Consider the following 20,490-nt stretch of genomic DNA (forward strand, 5'->3'; position numbering starts at 1 on the left):
TACAAATATAGATGTTCAGTTTAGAAAACGATGATTTTCCCAAACTAAACGTGACGATTCAGAAAAAAACACTGGGTCTGCTCTTTTATCATGACTGGTTTTAGTGGCCGATCAGTAACATTTACAAACTGGTGTGTAGTTTAAAGTCTGAACTTTCAACAGGAGTTAAAACACAGACTCAGCGTGGCTGCAGCTCGTTGCTGTGTCAGATTAAATCCGTCATGTGACCTGGAGGCGTGTCCATGGACCTCAGATAACGCTCACCTTTATTCCATTTCCACACTGTCACTGTATGAAGTCTGCCCATAGTGCTGATTCAACATGTGCTCTGGCACCATCGTAGGCCTCGTTGCTACTGACAACAACAAATAAACCCTGTCCACTCTATTGGCTGAGCCACGTTGAACCATGTCGGTCTGTGACGTGAACTAAAGGGTTTGGGTGAACTGTCCCTTTAAAAGCACGAACACGGAGTCTGCGCTGAGGAGGAGGAGGAGCCTGTGGGCTGTGTCACTAAACGTTGGACCCCTCCTCCTCCTCCTGTGTGGTTCCTCGCGCTCATGGCCTCCGCTCCGCGCGCTCCTCTCTACCTGGGCCTTGACTTGAGCACACAGCAGGTAACAGCACCTCACCTGTCCCTCCTTCACCTGCGCGGAGTCTGCTGTGACATGCTTTCCACGTGCACGTAGCAGTAAAATAACGGACTTTAGTACGCAGGCGCAGAACGTGGAGACGGCGGAAGGTTTGATTTGTTGTCTCAGCTGGACTCCGGAGTCCAGCTGATCGGATAGGTTTTGACCCGCGTGCACTCGCAGATTGAAACAGGTCGATGACGTCAGAAGCTGTCACAGAGCTGCTGACGTCCGGTACGTTTCCAATAATCAGTAAGAGGAAATGAAGCTGATCAGTGAATCTGAGCTCATAAAGCCTAAGATGCTATTTCAGGTGTTTAAGCTGCCGTCAGTGACGTGGCCGATAACCTGTCAGCGTCTCTGTGAACAGGATGACGTCATTTTCCTTCATTTATCTGTGACAGTAAAAATGTCAGTTTTCACACGGATGTGTCCGAGACAGCAGCAGGAAGTACAACAATTATCAGATCCTAGTTGTATAAAGACAGCGAGCACCTCCAGCTGCACCATCCTCTTCTTCACTTCATTCATCGCTTATATAAATCATTCTTTTTCTTTACAACCACTAAAACTGTCATCAGCTCAACTTCATGAAACAATGAAACAGGAACAGTCCCTTCAAAGTAAAAGTCCTGCGGAGCTTCAACGGTTCAGATGAAGGTTCGTCCGTGGTTTCCTGAAACAGTCTGAAACATTTCCTCCTAACATGTGACATCAGCGCCCCCTCCACTGCACTTTAAACCCAGGTTTCCTGTCCAATCAGCAGCTCTGTCTTTACTCTGCTCCTCTTCATGTCTTCCTGAAGCTGAAGGCGGTGGTCATCGATGGAGAGCTGCGTGTGGTTCATCAGAGCGGCGTGCAGTTTGACGCCGAGCTGCCCGAATTCAGGTATAGATCATATAAACCTGACAGCATCAGCTGGAAGGCTTCATGAGTCACACTCACACCTGTCAGGGTGACTGGCAGGCTTTTATTGTGAAAGGATTCCAGCCACTGTCTTATTTTGAAAGTCTGACCGTTCAGGTGTGTTTGTTGCTCTCAGGACTCAGGGAGGAGTTCATATCCACACTGACAGACTCACTGTCACCTCACCTGTGCTCATGTGGGTCAAGGTGAGACACACACACAGTAACACACACACACAGTAACACACACAGCTGTTAAACTATTAACTCACGCTGAGGTTCATCAGCTCACGCCTGACCTGTGTTTGTGTCTCTGTGATTGGCTATTCCCCACCTCCAGGCTCTGGACCTGCTATTGGACAAGATGAAGAGGGCGGGGCTTGACTTCTCCCGTGTCAGAGCGCTGTCAGGCAGCGGTCAGGTGATGGTTAAAGTTAGACTTTGGCATAAATGTCCAATAATTTGTGAAGCATGAACAGGACGGGTGCTGCAGTATGAGCAGAAATATGTGGACACCTGGACAGGTGTGACTCTGTGCTTATTACCGTGCTGCCTCCACTCGTGCTGAGGGAAACAGGAAGTTCAGACAGTTTGTGCTGTCAGCTGATCCACAGTACAAAGTTCTCCTGGTGCAGTATGAACTTACTCAAATGTTGATGTTCTCAGGTGCAAATTTAAAGTGAACAGCTTGTTTAACACAGGAGAACCAGGAGTGTCCGCATACTTTTGATCACAGCGCAGATGTCATATTAAACCTTCTGTTTTTATGAACTCAGTCTTGTTTCTGTTTTTAGCAGCAAACACTAAAAACAAATTTCCAATAAAATCTGGAGAAGAATGAGTGGAGTGTGGTGGGAAGTTTCCTGAGACAGAGTCAGTTTCCTCACGAAGTGCTTCAGTGTACATGACAGCATCGTGTCACACTAACTGCACGACTTCCCATCAGCACGTGTGACTCGGAGTAAATCCTGAAGCACTTTTGTGCTCGCTAAACATTTACCTGCTGAAATCAAAGCTGCTGAGTGATGTGCAGCTCAGAGGGAGCTGCTCACTGGGTGTCCACATACTTCTGATCATATAGCACACTGCCATCACCTGGCAGGAGGCGGGAACCAGCCTGTAAAATTTGAAGAAAAGTGAATGGAGTCTGGTTGACTTGTGTTGTCTCTCAGCAACATGGCAGCGTGTTCTGGAGGAGAGGAGCGTCTGAGACTCTGAAACATCTGGACCCGGACCAGGACCTGCACCAGCTGCTGCAGGTGTGTGTGTGTGTGTGTGTGTGTGTGTGTGTGTGGTTAAATGCAGACTCAGGTGTGCTGCTGCGTCCTCAGGACAGCTTCTCGGTGTCGGACAGTCCGGTGTGGATGGACTCGAGCAGCACTCAGCAGTGTGAGGACCTGCAGGCGGCAGCAGGAGGCGCTCTGAGGCTGGCGGAGATCACCGGATCCAGAGCCTACGAGGTCCAGCTGTGCCACATCTGTGTGTGTGTGTGTGTGTTAAAGAGCTTTAAAGGACGCGTCCGTGTGTTTGCAGCGTTTCACAGGAAACCAGATCGCCAAGCTGCGTCAGACCCGAGCGGAGGAGTTCCAGGACACCGAGGTGAGAGCGTCACTGCACCTGCACAGTCCCACCTCCAGCTGTTTCCTCACACCTCATGAACGTGTGTGTTTTTGGTTTCAGAGGATCTCATTGGTCAGCAGCTTTGCCGCCTCTCTCTTCCTCGGTGGTTACGCTGCCATCGACTACAGCGACGGTACGGTTTGTGTGGCTCGTCGCTCTCTGAGGGTCTCTCACCCATCAGCTAATCAATGAACCCACTGATCGATTGTTCAGGCTCAGGGATGAATCTGCTGGACATCAGGACCAGAAACTGGTCTGAGATCTGCCTGCAGGCCACCGCTCCTCACCTGGACCAGCTGCTGGGAGCTCCACTGCCCTCCACATCTGTGCTGGTAAACAGGGGAGCCTCCAGAATATTTTCATGGGGTGGCCACACGGGGGCCACTAAAAGTATTCAGGTGTCACAGCAAAAACAGAATTTACAGTTTTATTATAAATATGATAAAATAGGTTATTTGAGAAATATGTCAAAAAAGAGAAACAGAGAAGAATTATATGTGTAGTTAATTTCCAGCTATATCACTGAATATGGATACACATGAAAACCACAGAGCCAAGTCCACCATCTTTATATTTTACATGCTGTAGTGGCACTTTGGGAGCATTTCAAGTAATAATATGTCTGCATTAAGTTCATAGGAACTACATAAATTCCAAAAAGTGCAATAAACTACAAACAAATTGAAAATCATTTTTGGTTTTTTAAACATATATATCTAGTTGCAGAAATTTCAGAGGCTTATCCCTCAAAACTGTAAATACAAGAAAGTTGCACAAAAGTTTCCAGCCACAGGAAATTTATTTTGGATGTCTTCAAAGTTTTATTTTTGAAATACACCAACTTTTATAAACTGCAGGAAAAATGAAAATGAATATTATAATGCAAATTTCTGAAGAAACCAGCATGTGCATTTTGAGTTCTGCATCCCAGAAACTATTCAGAAAGGCAGGAACTCAAACATTAATTTAAAAACACCAGCATGTCTTTGTAAATGCCCTAAAGGAAAAAAATACATTTTACGCGAAAACGACATCAGTTCCGGTTTCGGGCAGGTAACGTAGGAAGTGTTACGAACAGCTGATCAGATCGGCAAAGCCTGTTTCTGGAATATTATGTTTTTGTTGCTGCAAGAGCTTTTTACGCAACTTTTTGCAAAGCTATAAGTGGAAGGAAACCATGACCGAGGACAAGCTGAATGCAGAAGATGTAAGTACAACTCCTCCATATTGTTTATTTTATTTTATTTTCACTTGCTAAATAGGGGAGAAAGAAAGAGGGAAAGAAAAACAGCGGGGGAGAGGGACGGTGATAAAGGGCAAAAAACAAAAACCAACAAAATAAGCAGACAAAAAATCCATCTATCAATCACCTGGATCAAAGGGATAACAAGTTAATGTTTCCACTGATTGTGAGCTTTTTTGTGCTCATGATGGTCCGTGACATTCTGGTCTGCCTGTCTGCAGGGCCCCGTCTCCTCCTACTTTGTGCATCGGTACGGTTTCTCTGAGAGCTGCAGTGTGGTGGCGTTCACTGGAGACAACCCAGGTACATGTGAGGTTATTGATGGTTAATCATTAGATTTGTTCCCCAACATCATGAAGTGTGACTGTTTAAACACAAACATCAGGCCTGTTTGAAAGAATCCTGCAAAGCTTGATCTCAGTGAGGTCATATGAGATGAACTTTATTTATCCTGAATGAGACAACAAACACAAGCTTCAACAAAACAGCTGAAATATGTTATAGAATAAATATGAAGTTAAACTAACAACCAGCATTTAATGAGATCATGTAAACATGTTACTTGTGCTGATGTGAACCTGTAGTCACACAGGTCCACATCAGCACTGCATGACAACCACAATAATGTGAAAATTAACTAAACATGTGGGTTATGATTCACCATGAAATTAAAGAGAAATCTAAAGCATGTAAAACAAATAAGCATAAATAAAAGTTCTACTAATATGTGAAATAAAATAAAATATTAAATTAATAACAAAATAGAATAAAATAACATCATTAAACACAAAATTAATAAAGTGATATAAAAATAATGAATTGAAAACAATAAATAAATAAAAATAAAAAATGCTAAAACAGACGTGATTCAAATAAACTGAACGTGAAAAACGTTTGAATCAAACCTGTTTCTGTTTCAGCGTCGCTGGCAGGAATGAGGCTGCAGCCCGGAGACGTCGCCGTGAGTCTGACTCTGGCACACTTCCTGTCATCACGTCGGGTTACTGTGGCTGTTAATGTGTGTGTGTGTGTGTGTGTGTGTGTGTGTGTGTCCAGGTGAGTCTGGGGACCAGTGACACGGTGTTCCTGTGGCTGCAGCAGCCTCGTCCGGCTCTGGAGGGTCACGTCTTCTGTAACCCGGTGGAACAGCAGGAGTACATGGCTCTGCTGTGGTACACACACACACACACACACACACACACACACACACACACACACACACACACACACACACACACACACACACACACACACACACACAAACAAACAGGTGAGCTGTCAGGTGAGGGTTCAATGATGTCAAGAAAGTCAGAGGGAACCAGACTCCTCGATGCGTCCGCCATGTTGGTTAGGAAAGGGGGTGGAGCCAGAGACAGGCTGCAGTGTTTCAGGTGTTTTGTCATCAGCAGCTTCAAGAACGGGTCTCTGACGAGGGAGCGCGTCAGGAACGAGTGTGCTGGAGCATCATGGGAACTTTTCTCAGCAGCTTTGAGGGACACGCCGCTCGGAAACCATGGAAACATCGGTGAGGTTCATTTCACCTCATCATTTCCTGTCCTTGCTTCAGTTCCTTTCTTTTTCCTTACCTTCCTTCCTTCCTTGCTTCCTCTGTCTGATTCCTTGTGCTGTGTGTTTTCAGGCTTTTATTTTGAAACTATGGAGATCACTCCTCCTGTGATTGGTGTTCATCGCTTTGACTCTGCTGACTGTGAGGTCTGTGCACCAACATTTATCATGTTTCCATCTATTACAGTTTTTTCTGAATGCTTAAACCCTAACTGTGATTCCTGTAGCACAATCTCTAAAACTATTCAGACTTATAGCAAAACCACTCACTGAGTTTGCAAAACTAAAAGCACAAAAACTGCTTTGCACTCAGTTTGCAATTTTGTAACACACACTTTGCAAAACTGTAGGCACAATTCACTGCACAACACTCAATTACCAAATTTCCAACACACTCCTAGCAAAAGTATACACATGTATGGCTATCATTAACACTAACTTGCCAACTGTCTGGCACACTTTCACATGTGAAAACTTTTCTAGATAATTAGTTCACTTTGCAATCAGCCTAAGCACTATAATACAGGTAAGCTGTGTGTGCGGAGTACAATGGAGGGAGCAGAAAGAGTGAGAAGTAGAGGAGGCCGAGGAAGAGGACGTGGAGGTGAAGAAGTAGGATGAAGAGGACGACAAGGACAAGGAGGAGCAAGAGGAAGATGAGGAGGAGGGAGAGGAAGATGAGGAGGGGGGAGAGGAAGGGTAGGAAGAGTAAGAAATAGAATTGCTGATGACATCAGAGCTACAATAGTGGACCATGTAATCAACCGTGGAATGACCCTGAGGGTAGCTGGCCAACGGGTCCAGCCTAACTCGAGCCGCTACACTGTAGCAAGCACCATAAGGACATCTTGAAATGAGAATCGGTTAGTACAGTCACTTCGCACTAAGATCTGTAGCACTGCCATATGCCAATGAGAAACACACCAATACCATTGATGTAAAAATACTGAAATTGTTACTTTACAGAATTGCTAGATGACCAGATGCTGGGGGCAGAGGAAGCATGTTCACTGCAGACCAAGTAACCCATATAGTCATTATGGCGATTGCAAATAATCCTATACTTGGAAATAAACACTTGTGTTTGTTTTGATGTGTTTGAATAAACACCAGTACTTGAAGTTTGGATCCCTCTATGCTTATGGATCTATGACAGAAGTATGAGCTCAAACTGACATAGCCTACCTTGTGCACAGAGAAAGCAAAAGCCAGATGTGTTTTGTATTCATACCATCAGTGTGCAGTTGGCGCATTGTGTGCTTAGTAGATGATGGCTTGTGTGTACTGTTTGATACGGAAACACCATTTTTACGAAGGTGTGAGGAGTTAATCTAGCTGTGTTTGCTTTTGCAAGAGAACTACAATGTTTTGATTATTGGGTGACAGGTTTTCTTATTTGTGTGAAGAGTTTTGCAAAATTAGCCAATAGTTACAAAAAATGTGCTTAAGCAATCAGAAAAAACTGTAACACCCAGACTGTGGCACACCTGTCTCACCTGTTAAACCTGTTTCATGTGTCCCACCTGCAGGTGTCCTCGTTGAGTCCTCAGGTGGAGGTTCGGGCTGTGGTGGAGGGTCAGTTCCTGTCTAGACGGCTTCATGCTGAGAGACTGGGATACTCCATCAGTAAGACCTCCTCAGACCTCACACGCTTCCATTTGTTGTTTGAATTTACTGTGTGAGGAAACTCGTGGATCACGCTCAGCTCTGATTACACGTTTTAAACCTGAGCCCTCGTTTCATACAGAAGTCTTTACACTGGTTCTGATTCTGAGCCAGAGCGCTGTAACTGTGACTGAGGTGACGGTAAAGCCGTCGTCCTCCTTAGATAAACCTTGAATGTCCTTTAAGTCTCAGCTGGGAGGACATTTTGTGTTTTCAGTTCCAGGAACCAGAGTTCTGGCGACGGGAGGAGCGTCATCGAATAAAGAGATCCTGCAGGTCTGTCTGAGGCTTTATTAGCACCCACATGCATAGACTGTATGTAAAAGATGGACATAGCCATAATGATGTCATCAAAGCAGCAGCATTTTTGTGAGTTTCAGAGGGAGAAGAGTCACTTCCTGTGGTCTCCTCCATAGGTGCTGTCTGACGTGTTCAACGCTCCGGTCTACACCATCGACCTGTCCGACTCCACTTGTTTGGGTTCAGCCTACAGAGCTCTACACGGTCAGTGTGCTCACAGCTTTTATTTTGAAAAACCCGCACTAGACTGCCTCGTCTCTGAGCTCTGAGAGAGTTTCAGTTTGAAGAGAGAAGAGAAGGAGAGGACATAAAAGTAAAGGAACAAAGGAGAGGAAGCAGACTGTTAGCAGCTGTTAGCAGACTGAATGTGGTCTAGTTGGCAGTTACTTGCAGTCTGTTAATAACTGACGTGAGAACTTTATGTGATTGGATAAAGCAGATGTTGACAAAGCGAATCAGAAAATGTTAATTCACAATACTATGGTATCATGAGATGTCTGTGGAGTCTCAGCTCAGCTGCATATATGCAGACTGTATACTTGGTCTCAGCCCGATGACCTGCAGTACTCTGGTGGCAGCCCTGATGGAGATGGCTGTGGTAGACACTTTGCTCATTGGTCTGTGGAAATGGAAACAGGGTTCTATATTTTTTGATTTCCTTTCACATGAATAAAAATATTTGGACCAAGTTCTTAAACTCAGGCAATTTCTTTACTTTGTCAGACCGCTCTGATGAAACATTGCACTCAGGTCCATGAAAAAGGGAGAAACTATGTCTACAAACAGAAAAACATGTTGACATGACTGATTCACAGCCTGCAGTGAGACCGTCTGACATCAGAACAGGAAAAAGGCAGATCAGTGAATTCTGCTTCAGGTGTTTGTGAAATATGGCTGTAAGAAGCTTCTGATTGGTCGATGTTTGGTTTCAGGCCTGGTGGCAGAATCCGGAGCGTCCTTCGTTGATGTGGTGAAGAAAGCACCAGAACCACGACTGGTCGCCACCCCGCATCCGAAGGCGAAGGAGGTGAGGCGGCCACTGTATGATGATGCGCTGCTGGCCTCTGAAGCTGAACCGTGCAGCAGGTCTCTGAGGCAGGAGCTTCATGAAACGTGCCCTCATAACCACAGAAACACGTTCTGCTCTCCAGCAGAGACCAACACCAGTGTTTCTGGGGACACATTAAGGTGACGGACCAGCTGCACATGTAACACACTAACAGTAAACAGCTAATCGTAAACACATACCTGCTGGATTTTATGTGTCATGTGATTCAAACACACGTTACCTGATGAATCCTCCGCTTCTTTTAAACATGACTCAGTCCTTCACATGTTTTACTTCCTGTCACTGCTGCAGCTGGTCCGTCACCTTAATGAAACCCCTGTGTTGGTCTCTGTGAGCTTCTGCAGCATTTTTCTGTTTGCTGCTATTTTCTTCAGCTGCAGTGTGTTTGAGCTCTGTGTCGCTGTAGGAATCAGGTCTAAAACAACCTGCAGGACGCTGGAGCAGATGAGTCCAAAGAACACACTGAACAAACTCAGTCTTACCAAGGACATTTGTCTTATTTCTAATCAAAATAATCTCATCACACTTAAAATAAGACACAATCAGCCACTGAGTAGCTGATTGGCAGACTTTTTCACTTATTCCAAGCAAAAAAAATTTGTATTAAGTGAAAAAAATCTGCCAGTGGAACAAGTGAAAATGATGTAGTGAAAATGATGTAGTTTCAAGATGCCCTTTCTAAAAACATGTTTTCTAAATCTTACTGAAATGTTACTCAGTAGTTGATTGTGTCACAAGTATTGTGACAGCGAGACCTGGAGGGGCGTGATTGGGAGGAACGGCCTCCCTGATCTGAACCCGAGCGGTGCTCGTTATTGGACTTCTGTGCTAATCACAGTTTGGCCATAACGAACACCCTGTTCGAACATAAGAGTGTCCATAAGTGCACGTGGCACCAGGACGCTCTAGGCCGTAGGTCGATGATCGATTTTGTAATCGTATCAGCAGACCTGCGACCATATGTTCTGGACACTCGGGTAAAGAGAGGGGCTGAGCTGTCAACTGATCACCACCTGGTGGTGAGTTGGATCAGGTGGCGGGGGAGGACGCTGGACAGACCTGGTGCACCTAAACGCGTAGTGAGGGTGTGCTGGGAACGTCTAGCAGAGGCCCCAGTCCGCGAGATCTTCAACGCACACCTCCGGCAGAGCTTCAACAGCATTCCGAGGGAGACTGGGGACATTGAGTCCGAATTGACCATGTTCAGCGTCTCCATTGCCGAAGCTGCTGCATTGAGCTGCGGCCGCAAGGTGGTTGGTGCCTGCCGTGGTGGTAATCCCCGAACCAAATGGTGGACACCAGAGGTGAAGGGAGCCACCAGGCTGAAGAAGGAGTCCTATCGGGCTTGGTTAGCCTGTGGGACTCCGGAGGCAGCCGACAGGTATCGACAGGCCAAGCGGAATGCGGCTCGGGCAGTGGCTGAAGCAAAAACTCGGGTGTGGGAGGAGTTCGGAGAGGCCATGGTAAAAGACTTTCGGACTGCCTCGAAGAGATTCTGGCAAACCGTCAGACGTCTCAGGAGGGGAAAGCGGTGCTCTACCTGCACTGTGTATAGTGCTGGCGGAGCGCTGCTGACGTCGACTGAGAAAATTGTCAGGCGGTGGAAGGAATACTTCGAGGACCTCCTTAATCCCACTGACACGTCTTCCGAGGAGGAAGCAGAGTCTGGGGATGAGGGGAATGACCCGCCAATTTCCGGGGGCGAGGTCACTGAGGCAGTTAAACAACTCCTTGGTGGCAGAGACCCTGGTGTTGATGAGGTCCGCCCCGAGTTCCTGAAGGCTCTGGACGTTGTAGGGCTGTCCTGGTTGACACGCCTCTGCAATGTTGCGTGGAGATCAGGGGCAGTACCTGTGGACTGGCAGACCCGGGTGGCGGCAATAAGTCGGACTCGTTCCCGGTGGGTGATGGGCTCCGCCAGGGCTGCCCTTTGTCACCGGTTCTGCTCATAATTTTTATGGACAGGATTTCTAGGCGCAGCCAAGTGACGGAGGGCTTTCGCTTTGGTGGCCTCAGAATCTCATCTCTGATTTTTGCAGATGATGTGGTTCTGTTGGCTTCATCGGGTGAGGGCCTCCAGCTCGCAGCCGAGTGTGAAGCAGCGGGAATGAGGATCAGCACCTCCAAATCTGAGGCCATGGTTCTCAGCCGGAAAAGGGTGGCGTGCCCACTCTGGGTCGGGGATGAGTTCCTGCCCCAAGTGGAGGAGTTCAAGTATCTCGGGGTCTTGTTCGCGAGTGATGGGAGAAGGGAGCCGGAGATCGACAGACGGATTGGGGCTGCAGCTGCAGTAATGCGGACGCTGCACCGGTCCGTCGTGGTGAAGAGGGAGCTGAGTGTAAAAGCGAAGCTCTCAATTTACCGGTCGATCTACGTCCCTACCCTCACCTATGGCCACGAGCTGTGGGTAGTGACCGAAAGAACGAGATCGCGGATACAAGCGGCAGAAATGAGCTTCCTCCGAAGGGTGGCTGGCCTCTCCCTTAGAGATAGGGTGAGAAGTTCGGCCATCCGGGAGGGGCTTAGAGTAGAGCAGCTGCTGCTCCACATCGAAAGGAGCCAGCTGAGGTGGTTCGGGCATCTGACAAGGATGCCCCCTGGGCGCCTCCTGGGTGAGGTGTTCCAGGCATGTCCCACCGGGAGGAGGCCCCGGGGCAGACCCAGGACACGCTGGAGAGATTATATCTCTCGGCTGGCCTGGGAACGCCTTGGTATTCCCCCAGATAAGCTGGAGGAGGTGGCTGGGGAGAGGGAGGTCTGGGCCTCTTTGCTTAGGCTGCTGCCCCTGCGACCCGGCCCCGGACAAAGCGGATGAGGATGGATGGATGGATGGATAGTTGATTGTGTCTCATTTTAAATTTGATGAGATTATTTTGACTAGAAATAAGACAAATACACTTGGTTCAAGATCACAAGGTTGGTACAAGATTTTGAGTTTTTGCAGTGCAGGCTCTTGTCCCGTTCAGAGTTCCTCCACTTTCCTGTAAGTCAGTTTCCATCAAACAAACCTGTGAACACTCATTAAACTCACTCGCTGCTCACTCACTGACACACACGGACTCATCACACCTGACACAGCCTCCCACAAGTGTTTCCAAGATGGCCTCTAAGCGCTGAGATTAAGGTGCAGACATGCAGCGTGTTTGAAAAGTGTCTGTGATGTCTCAGATATAGCCCCGCCCTCTCTGTCAGGTCAGGAAGCAGAGGTGAGCTCAGGATTTCTTCCTCTGTTTTGTTTCAGGTGTACGACGAGCTGCTGAAGCGCTACGTGCAATTGGAGGAGAGAGTTGTGCAGAAGAGCCACAGCTGAGCCTCAAACCGCCATCAGTGAAATCCCGCGACCGCCATTTTCTACTGAAGCCAGCTTTGAGTTTGACTTATACACCTGTTTACCTGAAAAAAGATCAGAGTCATCACAGGAACCCTCAGCCACCTGAAGATGGGCTGCTCGCTTCGACTTCAGCCTGATTGGATCAACGACATCATCATCATGTCAAAGCCTGGTTGGAGGATTTTATATGGGCGAGCAGATTTGCTCAGTCCACCAGTAGTGAAACAGAAAAGAAGCTAAAATGATGAAACAGCCTGCGAGCCGTGACTGTGTCGCATTTTAAGCTCCAAAAATCTGAGATGAGAGCGATCGGCTGAAGAACGTCCACGTTAGTGCCAGCAGGGTCCTGCAGAGCAAAGTTTAACATCCCAAAGTTTTTCAGAGTCTTCTTTTCACTCGTGACAGGCCTGACATGTCTGTGACGTTTCTGACTGAAGCCCCTCCCACTGCTTCATCACCTGGATCCAGGTAGCGTTCGTTATTCACGTGTAATTTTTAGTGTACAGTCTGAAATAAAGTGAACGAGTTCGTGAACATGTTTGGTTTCTCTTGCTGGAAAAAATAAAAAATAAAAATTTGATCAAAAATATTAAAAATGTACATAATAAAATACAAATCAATTCAAAATAAAGTAAACAATGTGTGAAATTATATTATAGACTAAATAAAATTTAAAAGAGTACGTGATACAAAAGAAAATTATGATTAGAAGTAAAAACTATTTTTAAAGCGAAAAGTGAAATTAAGAAAAAATCAAAGATCTATTTTTAAGCGTTTATTGTAATTATAAATAATAATAATAATAACAGAGCTGAAGGTCTGCTGACAGATTCAAATGATGCTGTTGAACCTTCATGTACGACCGAGCCGCTAACATGAAGAACTCTTTATAACCAGCGAGACGTCACAGGTGATGATGATGATGATGAGAGCTCCTCTGTGAAGCTCAGGGAAGGATGGACCATCAAACTTTTGCTCTTTAAAAACTCAGTTCATGTATTAATCGGTTCAGGTATCGATCGATCGCGTATTGATCCCTTTGAGGCTCCACGTGTACGACCTGCTGCTGAACCCGGTCCTCCTCAGAAGCTCGAGTACATCCCCAGCCTCTTGGCGGCCTCAGAGATCCTCGGCGTCTTCCTGCTGGGGAACGGGTAGTAGACCTGGGAGTGTGAGGATGCCCCCCCCACGCTCTGCTGCCTGGTAAACCTGAGCGTCCTGGAGCTCCTCCCCTCCAGGACGCTGTTACTGGTCTCCTTCTGTGTAGACCGGTTCTCCTGCTGGTCCTGTTGCAGGCTGGTAGTGATAGGGGTGGAGCTTTCCGTCAAGCCCAGAGAGTAGTCCGGAAACGCCAGGTCCCCCCTGGAGCCCCTGAAGGATGGAGGGTCTGGATCTTCCTCTTCTCGTGTGGCGCTTAAGGAGCAGCAGGGAGGCGTTTCTGAGGAGCTGCTCGGAGGAGCCGAGAGTCTCCTGTATCTGGACTCGTGCTGCGAGCCGCCGACCTCCGAGGAGGACGAGCCGGAGCGTCTGCAGAGGAAAACAACAGCACGGGAAGAGATTTGTACAAACTGAAGCGTCACCATCATCAGAGAGAGCAAACTGTGAGGACAGCTGTGAGGAGGCGTGATAACACTGAACCTCCTTCCATGTTCCTCCAGAGCGTGCAGGTGGGTTCCTCCCAGCAGGGATGAAGACCTCTCAGGCGGACATGATGAAGACCTCCTGCTGTGCTGGAGCTCTGACAGAGAGGAACTCACCTGCTGGATGTCTCTGGGCAAGAGCGCCGGTGCAGGTCTAGGTGGACGTGCCAGGGGTCGGGGTCAAAGATCACGGGTGGTGGCCATGGTAACGTCAGACCCTGAGGGGCGGGGACGATGGCGACGGCCTCGGACAGCTCCTCCGAGACTAAAGCCGGAAATCAGAACATGAGAAATCCTGACCTGCCCACAGCCAACACGAGCGTCCAATCATCAGAGAGAGACCAGGACCCAAAGGATCAGCTGACAGGAAGTAATAATCTGAAAGAGGATGAATGGTTTCTAATCTGTGACGCTCAGATGTGAATATTTGTCTGTGAAACATGTTTGACTCTGAACACTCAGTTATTAAAGATTCTTCCTTTCAAATTATTGATCACTGATCAGTGTTTCTGTTTGTGCTGCTTTAATAAGAAACACCTGAACTCATGAAAGGCGGCGCACAGCAGATTTCAGCTCTCAGGTGATTTCATCCAGGTGAGCAGCAGGTAAAGTTCAGAGACACGGCGCCCTCTGCAGTCTGACTGCAGTAAAGCAAAGGCTCAACCGGCTACAAACTGCAGCTCCTGCACTCGACTTGTGGCCCCACTGACTCACCTGAGACTCACCTGTTAGAAACAGAAACTGAATATGATGAAAATAAAAACACAGCCATCAGATCCTGTGAGTTCACTTTAGAAAGAAGAAAAACCTCCAACAGTCACATCAGCCAGAGCAACAACAGGAAGTTTTACCTTCAAAATAAAAGCTAATATTTTACAACAGCAGAAGAAGCAAATTTGTGTTTCTCACATCAGGAAAATGGTGTTAACAGAGTACTTTTACTTTATAGTACTTTTACTTTGTAGTACTGCTACTTTTACTGAAATAAGTGATTAAAACACGTTCACAAAGGATCCAGCACAGTCTCTGCAAGTCTGACATGCTTTTATTGTGAAGGAACAAGTCTCATTTCTATCAGTTAACCTGACAGATGGATTTTTACCGAGTTTAAAGATTTTGTCCAAAGTCAAACAGGAAGTGGATCAGACGGCGTTTCCTCTCACCTGTCCTGAACAGCAGCACCTGAGTGTGCCTCCTCCTCCTCTCTCTGGAGCTCCGATACTCTTCTCTGAGCACAGACACGTCCATCTTCCTCCTCCTCTTCCTTCTTCCTGATCCCTGCAGCAGGAGAGGACACACAGTGACCTTTGACCCAGGCACACCCAGCCTGAAACCTGAAACCTCACTTCTTTTATTTACATTTGACCTGATAAAAGTCTCTTAATGTGAAAAGCAGAATCTGACCTGATTACCAGATCAGATTTAATAATAGAAACATGAATAGAAATCATTTTCTATATAATCTGATATATAAAGCTGTCATATAAGATAAGATAAGATAGAACTTTATTAATCCCTCGGGTGGGTTCCTCTGGGAAATTCGAATATGGTGTCATTCAGTGTAAATGAAGCTGTTATGAATCATAGTGGGAATGAATGAATGTGTGATGTGTTCAGGGTCCCTGTTATAAATTAATATAAATGAGTAATGGAGAATAAATCAGCTGCTGCGGTCATGACTTTGAGTTTTAGCGTCCAGTAGCTCCTCGCTGGGACTCACGCAGCAGCCGGAGCAGCAGGACATCCTGTTGGCAGCAGCAGCAGCAGCACACCTGCTCAGGTGTTTTATTCCCCGTCAGTGCAGCCGCTTACATCATGATGCGTTTAAAGGCCGTCTGGAAACTCCGACACATCCAAACCTGCTGCTGGAACCCTTCAAATGAGGTTAAAGCTGCAGAGAAGTCGAGTGAGAAGAGAAAGACGTGTTAGTGCTGTGATACTGTCACACACACACACACACACACACACACACACACACACACACACACACACACACACACACACGCAGTCGTATCAGCCTGTTTGATCTTTTGAAGTGAGGCAGGATGACATCACAGACTGTGAGGCTGTGGGTCACATGATCACCACAGTCACATGTTTGAAAGCTCTAAGTGAACATTGTTTGGTTTGGTTGTCCCCCAGAGGAGGCAGCTGATGTCCTCCAAACAGAAAAAAAACCCCTCCCACTAAAAACATCTCCGTGGATTCATTCCCCACATACTCCATGTTAACACGTCCAACATGTCCAAATAAACATGTTCACAGCCCCTCTGCAGCCAGCTTCCTCCATCATGTTTCATTTGGTTTGTGCTGATGAAGAGAAGACACATCGTTCTTGTTTCTCTCTGACTCTCCACATTCAGATCAGTGATCATCACAGATTTGTGTGTGACTTGGAGGTGATGGTGATGCATGGTGTGCGGCTCATATGTGCGTGAAACTAATGAGTGATGGTTCCCCTGAGATATGCATGTCTGATGATTGTTGGATGGAGCGAGCAGAGAGTGAACTACCATCCTGGATTTGATGTTATCCAGGGAAAATCGTCATGGTAACTTCTTATAATATTATGAAGATCAGGTTATAGCTTCTCACCTCCAGACTGGAGATCAATAAGTATGACGTCACCGCCTACTGACCAGTCAAGTGTCAGCGTTAGTGGAAGATCCCTCTGTGTGGACAGTAGGAGGTCTACTACTAGTACTCTGATCAACTCGCCACAGTTTTCAGGGTTTAAGCTCCTTCCAGCCTGATGGTTCCCAAAAAGGTTCATTTCTCAGGGCTTCATGTGCACACACGCCCTGCTGGTGAAAGACTGGCAGTACAGACAGATGATTTTATCTGTTTGAATGGAATAGAATAGAATAGAATGCCTTGTAGAAACAAACTGTTCTTGAGTCTGTCAGTGTTTGTGCTGAAGAGAGGATGCGCTCTTCTATAGCATGTTATATATAAATGTACGCGTCCACTGGTTAATTACATAATCATATGGCGGCAGGGACCTCACAGCACACTCACAGCCTATTATATAATTGTTTTGTACATTGTTATATATGGTGTATTTGTTTATTACTAAAAACATCAAGAAGTCAAAGCAAAAGGAGAACACAGCACGGTTTAAACCAGGGAGGTTTGTTCATCTAAATGATTTATTATTGAAACAGACTCAACATCATTTTTTCAGCCCCACAAACACATGTTCAAAGCTCCACATCAGCCCGATATGAAACAGAAGCTCTGTAGAGCGGCCAATCACGATGAAGCACTTTACATTAAGCAGATTCAACTGCGCTTCATGTTTTTGGCCACCAGATGTCACCAAAGAGGCCTGTGCTGCTGAAAAGCTTTTTCAACACAAGCCTCAGAAAGCTTCATTTGACCATCGCTGCTCAATCCTCAGCACACAACAAACACTTTACTTTGGATTAACAGAAAAGACATCAAAATATAACAAACATCAAATATCTGTAATGATGCTGCTGAAAGTGACCTGAATGGGGGAAGCGTCCTCTTCCTGACAGGCTCCTTCAGAATAAGAGTCAGTAAAACACAACCTGACTCTTTATCACCAAGACTTCCAACACTTCCTGGACAGGTGTCGTGCCGAGGCAGGTATCCCCGACAGAGTGTGTTTCACCTGCGTCGGGATCGCGGGTCCAGTTGGCTCCGCCTCCTTTCCAACCAACTCGACGTGGAAGTAGTGAGGTTTACTTTAGTGAGACGGTGAAAGACGAGTGTGGGTACATGAGCGTTCAGTTTGTGGGTCACAGAGAACATGAGACACGTTCTGTTCTCACGTGTTACAAACCAACGACGTTTTCCTGATGATTCTGTAACTTTACTGTATAAAGAGCTCACAGCTCCAAAGTTTCAGGAAGTGTTTGTGGGCTAAACATCAGGAATGACGGACGCTGTTTGTCCGGCATTTGGACAGCCCAGCGCGCGCTCCCGACAGGGGAAACCTCCCTTTGCACGACATTGGCGAGGCTTCAAACGTCTCAGTGTATCATGACAGCTAGAGGCTTCAGGAATCATAGTGCTTCAGGTGTGGAGGTTCTGCTCCAGATGTCCTCAAACTGACCTTTGACCTCTACCAGACGCCATCAGGGCCGCTCTGTACGAGACGTCCACGCTCTCCCACGACTTCAGACGCACCGCGATCAAACGTGCTCGAGTGAACTGCTTCATCCTGCTCACTTCTTCTTCCTCACGTCCTCTCTCTCAGCTCCGCCCCGCCACCATCATGGAGGATCTTCAGGTTCCTCAGCTGCACTTAAAGGAGACCATTTCTGATCTCAGGTCAGATTTCAGACTCTGTCCCTTCTCAGATAGAGCAATAAAAACGAGTCAGACAGCTGAACTATTCCAAGCTGTCACATTTATACCGTTAGAGCTCTCGTACACGTTCACGTCTGCTTTATTTTCTGTCACATTTCACTTTGTCCACTTTGATCCTCACACCAGATTCAGGATGGCGCCAGTGTGTACGGCTTGCCGTCTGACTTTGCTTGTATTTGTGCTATTTATTTTATCTGACTTAAAAAATGTTTACTCTCTGCGTGTATATGATCGCCAAACGCTTCTGGCGATAAGATCTTCTTTTTTTAAAACTTTGTAATCATGGATACCAGGGAAGATTTTCTGGAGGAGGACAGACATTTGTTTAGAACTCTCAAAGATGTCGAAGAAGCTGCTTTAAGCAATTACTCTGGTGTTCCTCCACCTCCAAAGAAATGTCAGAAGGAGTCCGAACCACAAAAGAAGCGCGTATTCTCGGACGACAACGGTGCCTTTTATATTATATAAAACAAATGTTTGTCCTCCTTCAGAAAATCTTACGTACGCAAACGCGCGTTGCAACTTCTTATATGTCTTTTATTTTGGAAGTGCATGTGCACCTGCGGACCACTTATGTGCAGCCCTGTGTATAGATAGCAGGACACTGTAAAAGCAGAAAAATCAAAGTTTTTGCCAATATTATTGAGAATAGCTCCAACAACCCCAGGCTTTCCTGAATATTTCTCTTGATTCTCACATAAATAGCTTCACAGAAACTTGTGAAAGATTTTTGCAGTTTTTTATCAATAAGATAAAACATCTTCGATTTATGAACGCTCTGCCTTCCCATGACATGTTTGCAAAATTCACCTGCTCTACTGTTTGAGCCTGTGTGGTTTGATCAGGTGGAAGAACTTTGTATTGGCATAAAGACATCATCTTGTCCAAATGAAGTTGTTCCAATACATTTCTTAAAAAAGATTTTTAAGGTTGTCAGTTGTGACATTTTAGCGATTTGTAATAGCAGTCTTAAATCAGGTGTTGTGTAGCCTGTTTTAAACATGCTGTTGTGCAGCCTGTGCTTAAAAACCCAATCTTGATTTCTCTGTGGGTGTGGTCTCTGGCCCGCTGCAGAGGAGGGGCGGCGCGGAGACGGGGCTGAACAGGTGTTTGGGACGAGAGACTGACTCTGACTCTTTTATGTTTCAGTGACAGTCGAGGAGAGGGAGTGGAGTGACCACTGAGCGGGAGTGTCTGTGTCCCTGCATTAAACCACAGTGAACAGTCATAATAAAATAAGTGTGCTGTCACCCACGGTCTGTGTGCGTGTGTTGGGGTCCGACGTCACAGTGGTGCCGAAACCTGGGCCGCAATGTCGCATCCCCAGCCCAACCCGCCTGCTCCTCCGGCGCCGCAGCCACCGGCCCAACCGCTACAAATGCTGGGCCAGATGATGCAGGACACTGAAGGTCGTGAACCGGTGAAATTCCTTGAAGGCTGTCGACCGACTTTGCTGAGTTTTCAAACTAAACAGGGGAAGATCAAAATCGAGAGAGCCCATCGGTCCATTGGATTATCAAGACCTAACCACCCTCATGCAATGATTATTAAGGTGCATAATCCGGTAGACAAGATGAGGATCCTCCCTGCAGCTAAAGATAATGGCCCCCTGACTTATGATGGTCAGATCACTCGCATTCAACACGATTTGGCAACAGGAGTAAAAGAGATGCGGCGTGCGTTTAACGGAGTGTGCCAAAAACGTATCCCAAAAAATATGCACTTTTATATGCGCTATCCTGCTGCACTGAACGCTTTTCATGGAGGAAAAAAAATTATTTCAGTAAACCTGAAGATGCTCTTGGCTTTTTGGACAATTTGAGTTAAATTGAAGTACACCAACAGCAATTCAGTGAATAAGATTAATATTATTACAGCACTTAAGTATTAGACATACCCTGCTGATGCTAAGGTGTATTGGAACTGAAAGATGTACATTTATTTCTATGTATTAACAGACCTCTCTGCATTGAATCATATCTGTTATTAACCTCTGTCTCTCTTCCACAGCATGTCTTTATCCTGTCTTCCTTCTCTCACCCCAACCAATCACAGCAGATGGCCGCCCCTCCCTGAGCCTGGTTCTGCCGGAGGTTTCTTCCTGTTAAAAGGGAGTTTTTCCTTCCCACTGTCGCCAAAGTGCTGCTCATAGGGGGTCATATGATTGTTGGGTTTTTCTCT

At 46.5% G+C, this 20,490-nt stretch overlaps 2 protein-coding genes across 5 annotated transcripts; one reads left to right on the forward strand and one right to left on the reverse strand.

Annotated features, from left to right (window-relative positions):
* The first annotated feature begins 458 nt into the window (after window positions 1-458).
* On the forward strand, window positions 459-12,832 carry xylb (xylulokinase homolog (H. influenzae)). Of its 3 annotated transcripts, none has more exons than XM_024803728.2 (19): window positions 459-617; window positions 1,438-1,520; window positions 1,675-1,744; window positions 1,878-1,958; window positions 2,710-2,796; window positions 2,869-2,997; window positions 3,071-3,136; window positions 3,218-3,290; window positions 3,371-3,489; window positions 4,622-4,703; window positions 5,321-5,361; window positions 5,457-5,572; window positions 5,810-5,925; window positions 6,040-6,113; window positions 7,496-7,592; window positions 7,849-7,907; window positions 8,048-8,135; window positions 8,864-8,958; window positions 12,242-12,832. In XM_024803728.2, the coding sequence occupies exons 1-19, from the start codon at window positions 561-563 to the stop codon at window positions 12,308-12,310; spliced, it is 1,602 nt and encodes a 533-aa protein (XP_024659496.2). In that variant the 5' UTR covers window positions 459-560; the 3' UTR covers window positions 12,311-12,832. The 3 variants fall into 3 exon arrangements, with proteins under 3 accessions (XP_024659496.2, XP_076744758.1, XP_076744757.1); XM_076888643.1 differs by lacking the exon at window positions 459-617 and adding an exon at window positions 1,065-1,292; XM_076888642.1 differs by lacking the exon at window positions 459-617 and adding an exon at window positions 1,272-1,292 and having other exon boundaries at window positions 1,399-1,520.
* Window positions 12,833-13,110: 278 nt separating this feature from the next.
* Window positions 13,111-19,712, reverse strand: LOC143420435 (uncharacterized). 2 transcript variants are annotated; one of them, XM_076888669.1, is made up of 5 exons: window positions 19,565-19,712; window positions 15,692-15,862; window positions 15,135-15,249; window positions 14,089-14,236; window positions 13,111-13,858 (listed from the first exon to the last, which is right to left on the reverse strand). In XM_076888669.1, the coding sequence occupies exons 2-5, from the start codon at window positions 15,713-15,715 to the stop codon at window positions 13,414-13,416; spliced, it is 732 nt and encodes a 243-aa protein (XP_076744784.1). In that variant the 5' UTR covers window positions 15,716-15,862; window positions 19,565-19,712; the 3' UTR covers window positions 13,111-13,413. The 2 variants fall into 2 exon arrangements, with proteins under 2 accessions (XP_076744784.1, XP_076744785.1); XM_076888670.1 differs by lacking the exon at window positions 19,565-19,712 and having other exon boundaries at window positions 15,692-15,900.
* Between the last annotated feature and the right edge of the window lie 778 nt (window positions 19,713-20,490).

Source organism: Maylandia zebra, linkage group LG9 (genome assembly GCF_041146795.1).
Source record: "Maylandia zebra isolate NMK-2024a linkage group LG9, Mzebra_GT3a, whole genome shotgun sequence".
NCBI classification, from domain to species: domain Eukaryota; kingdom Metazoa; phylum Chordata; class Actinopteri; order Cichliformes; family Cichlidae; genus Maylandia; species Maylandia zebra.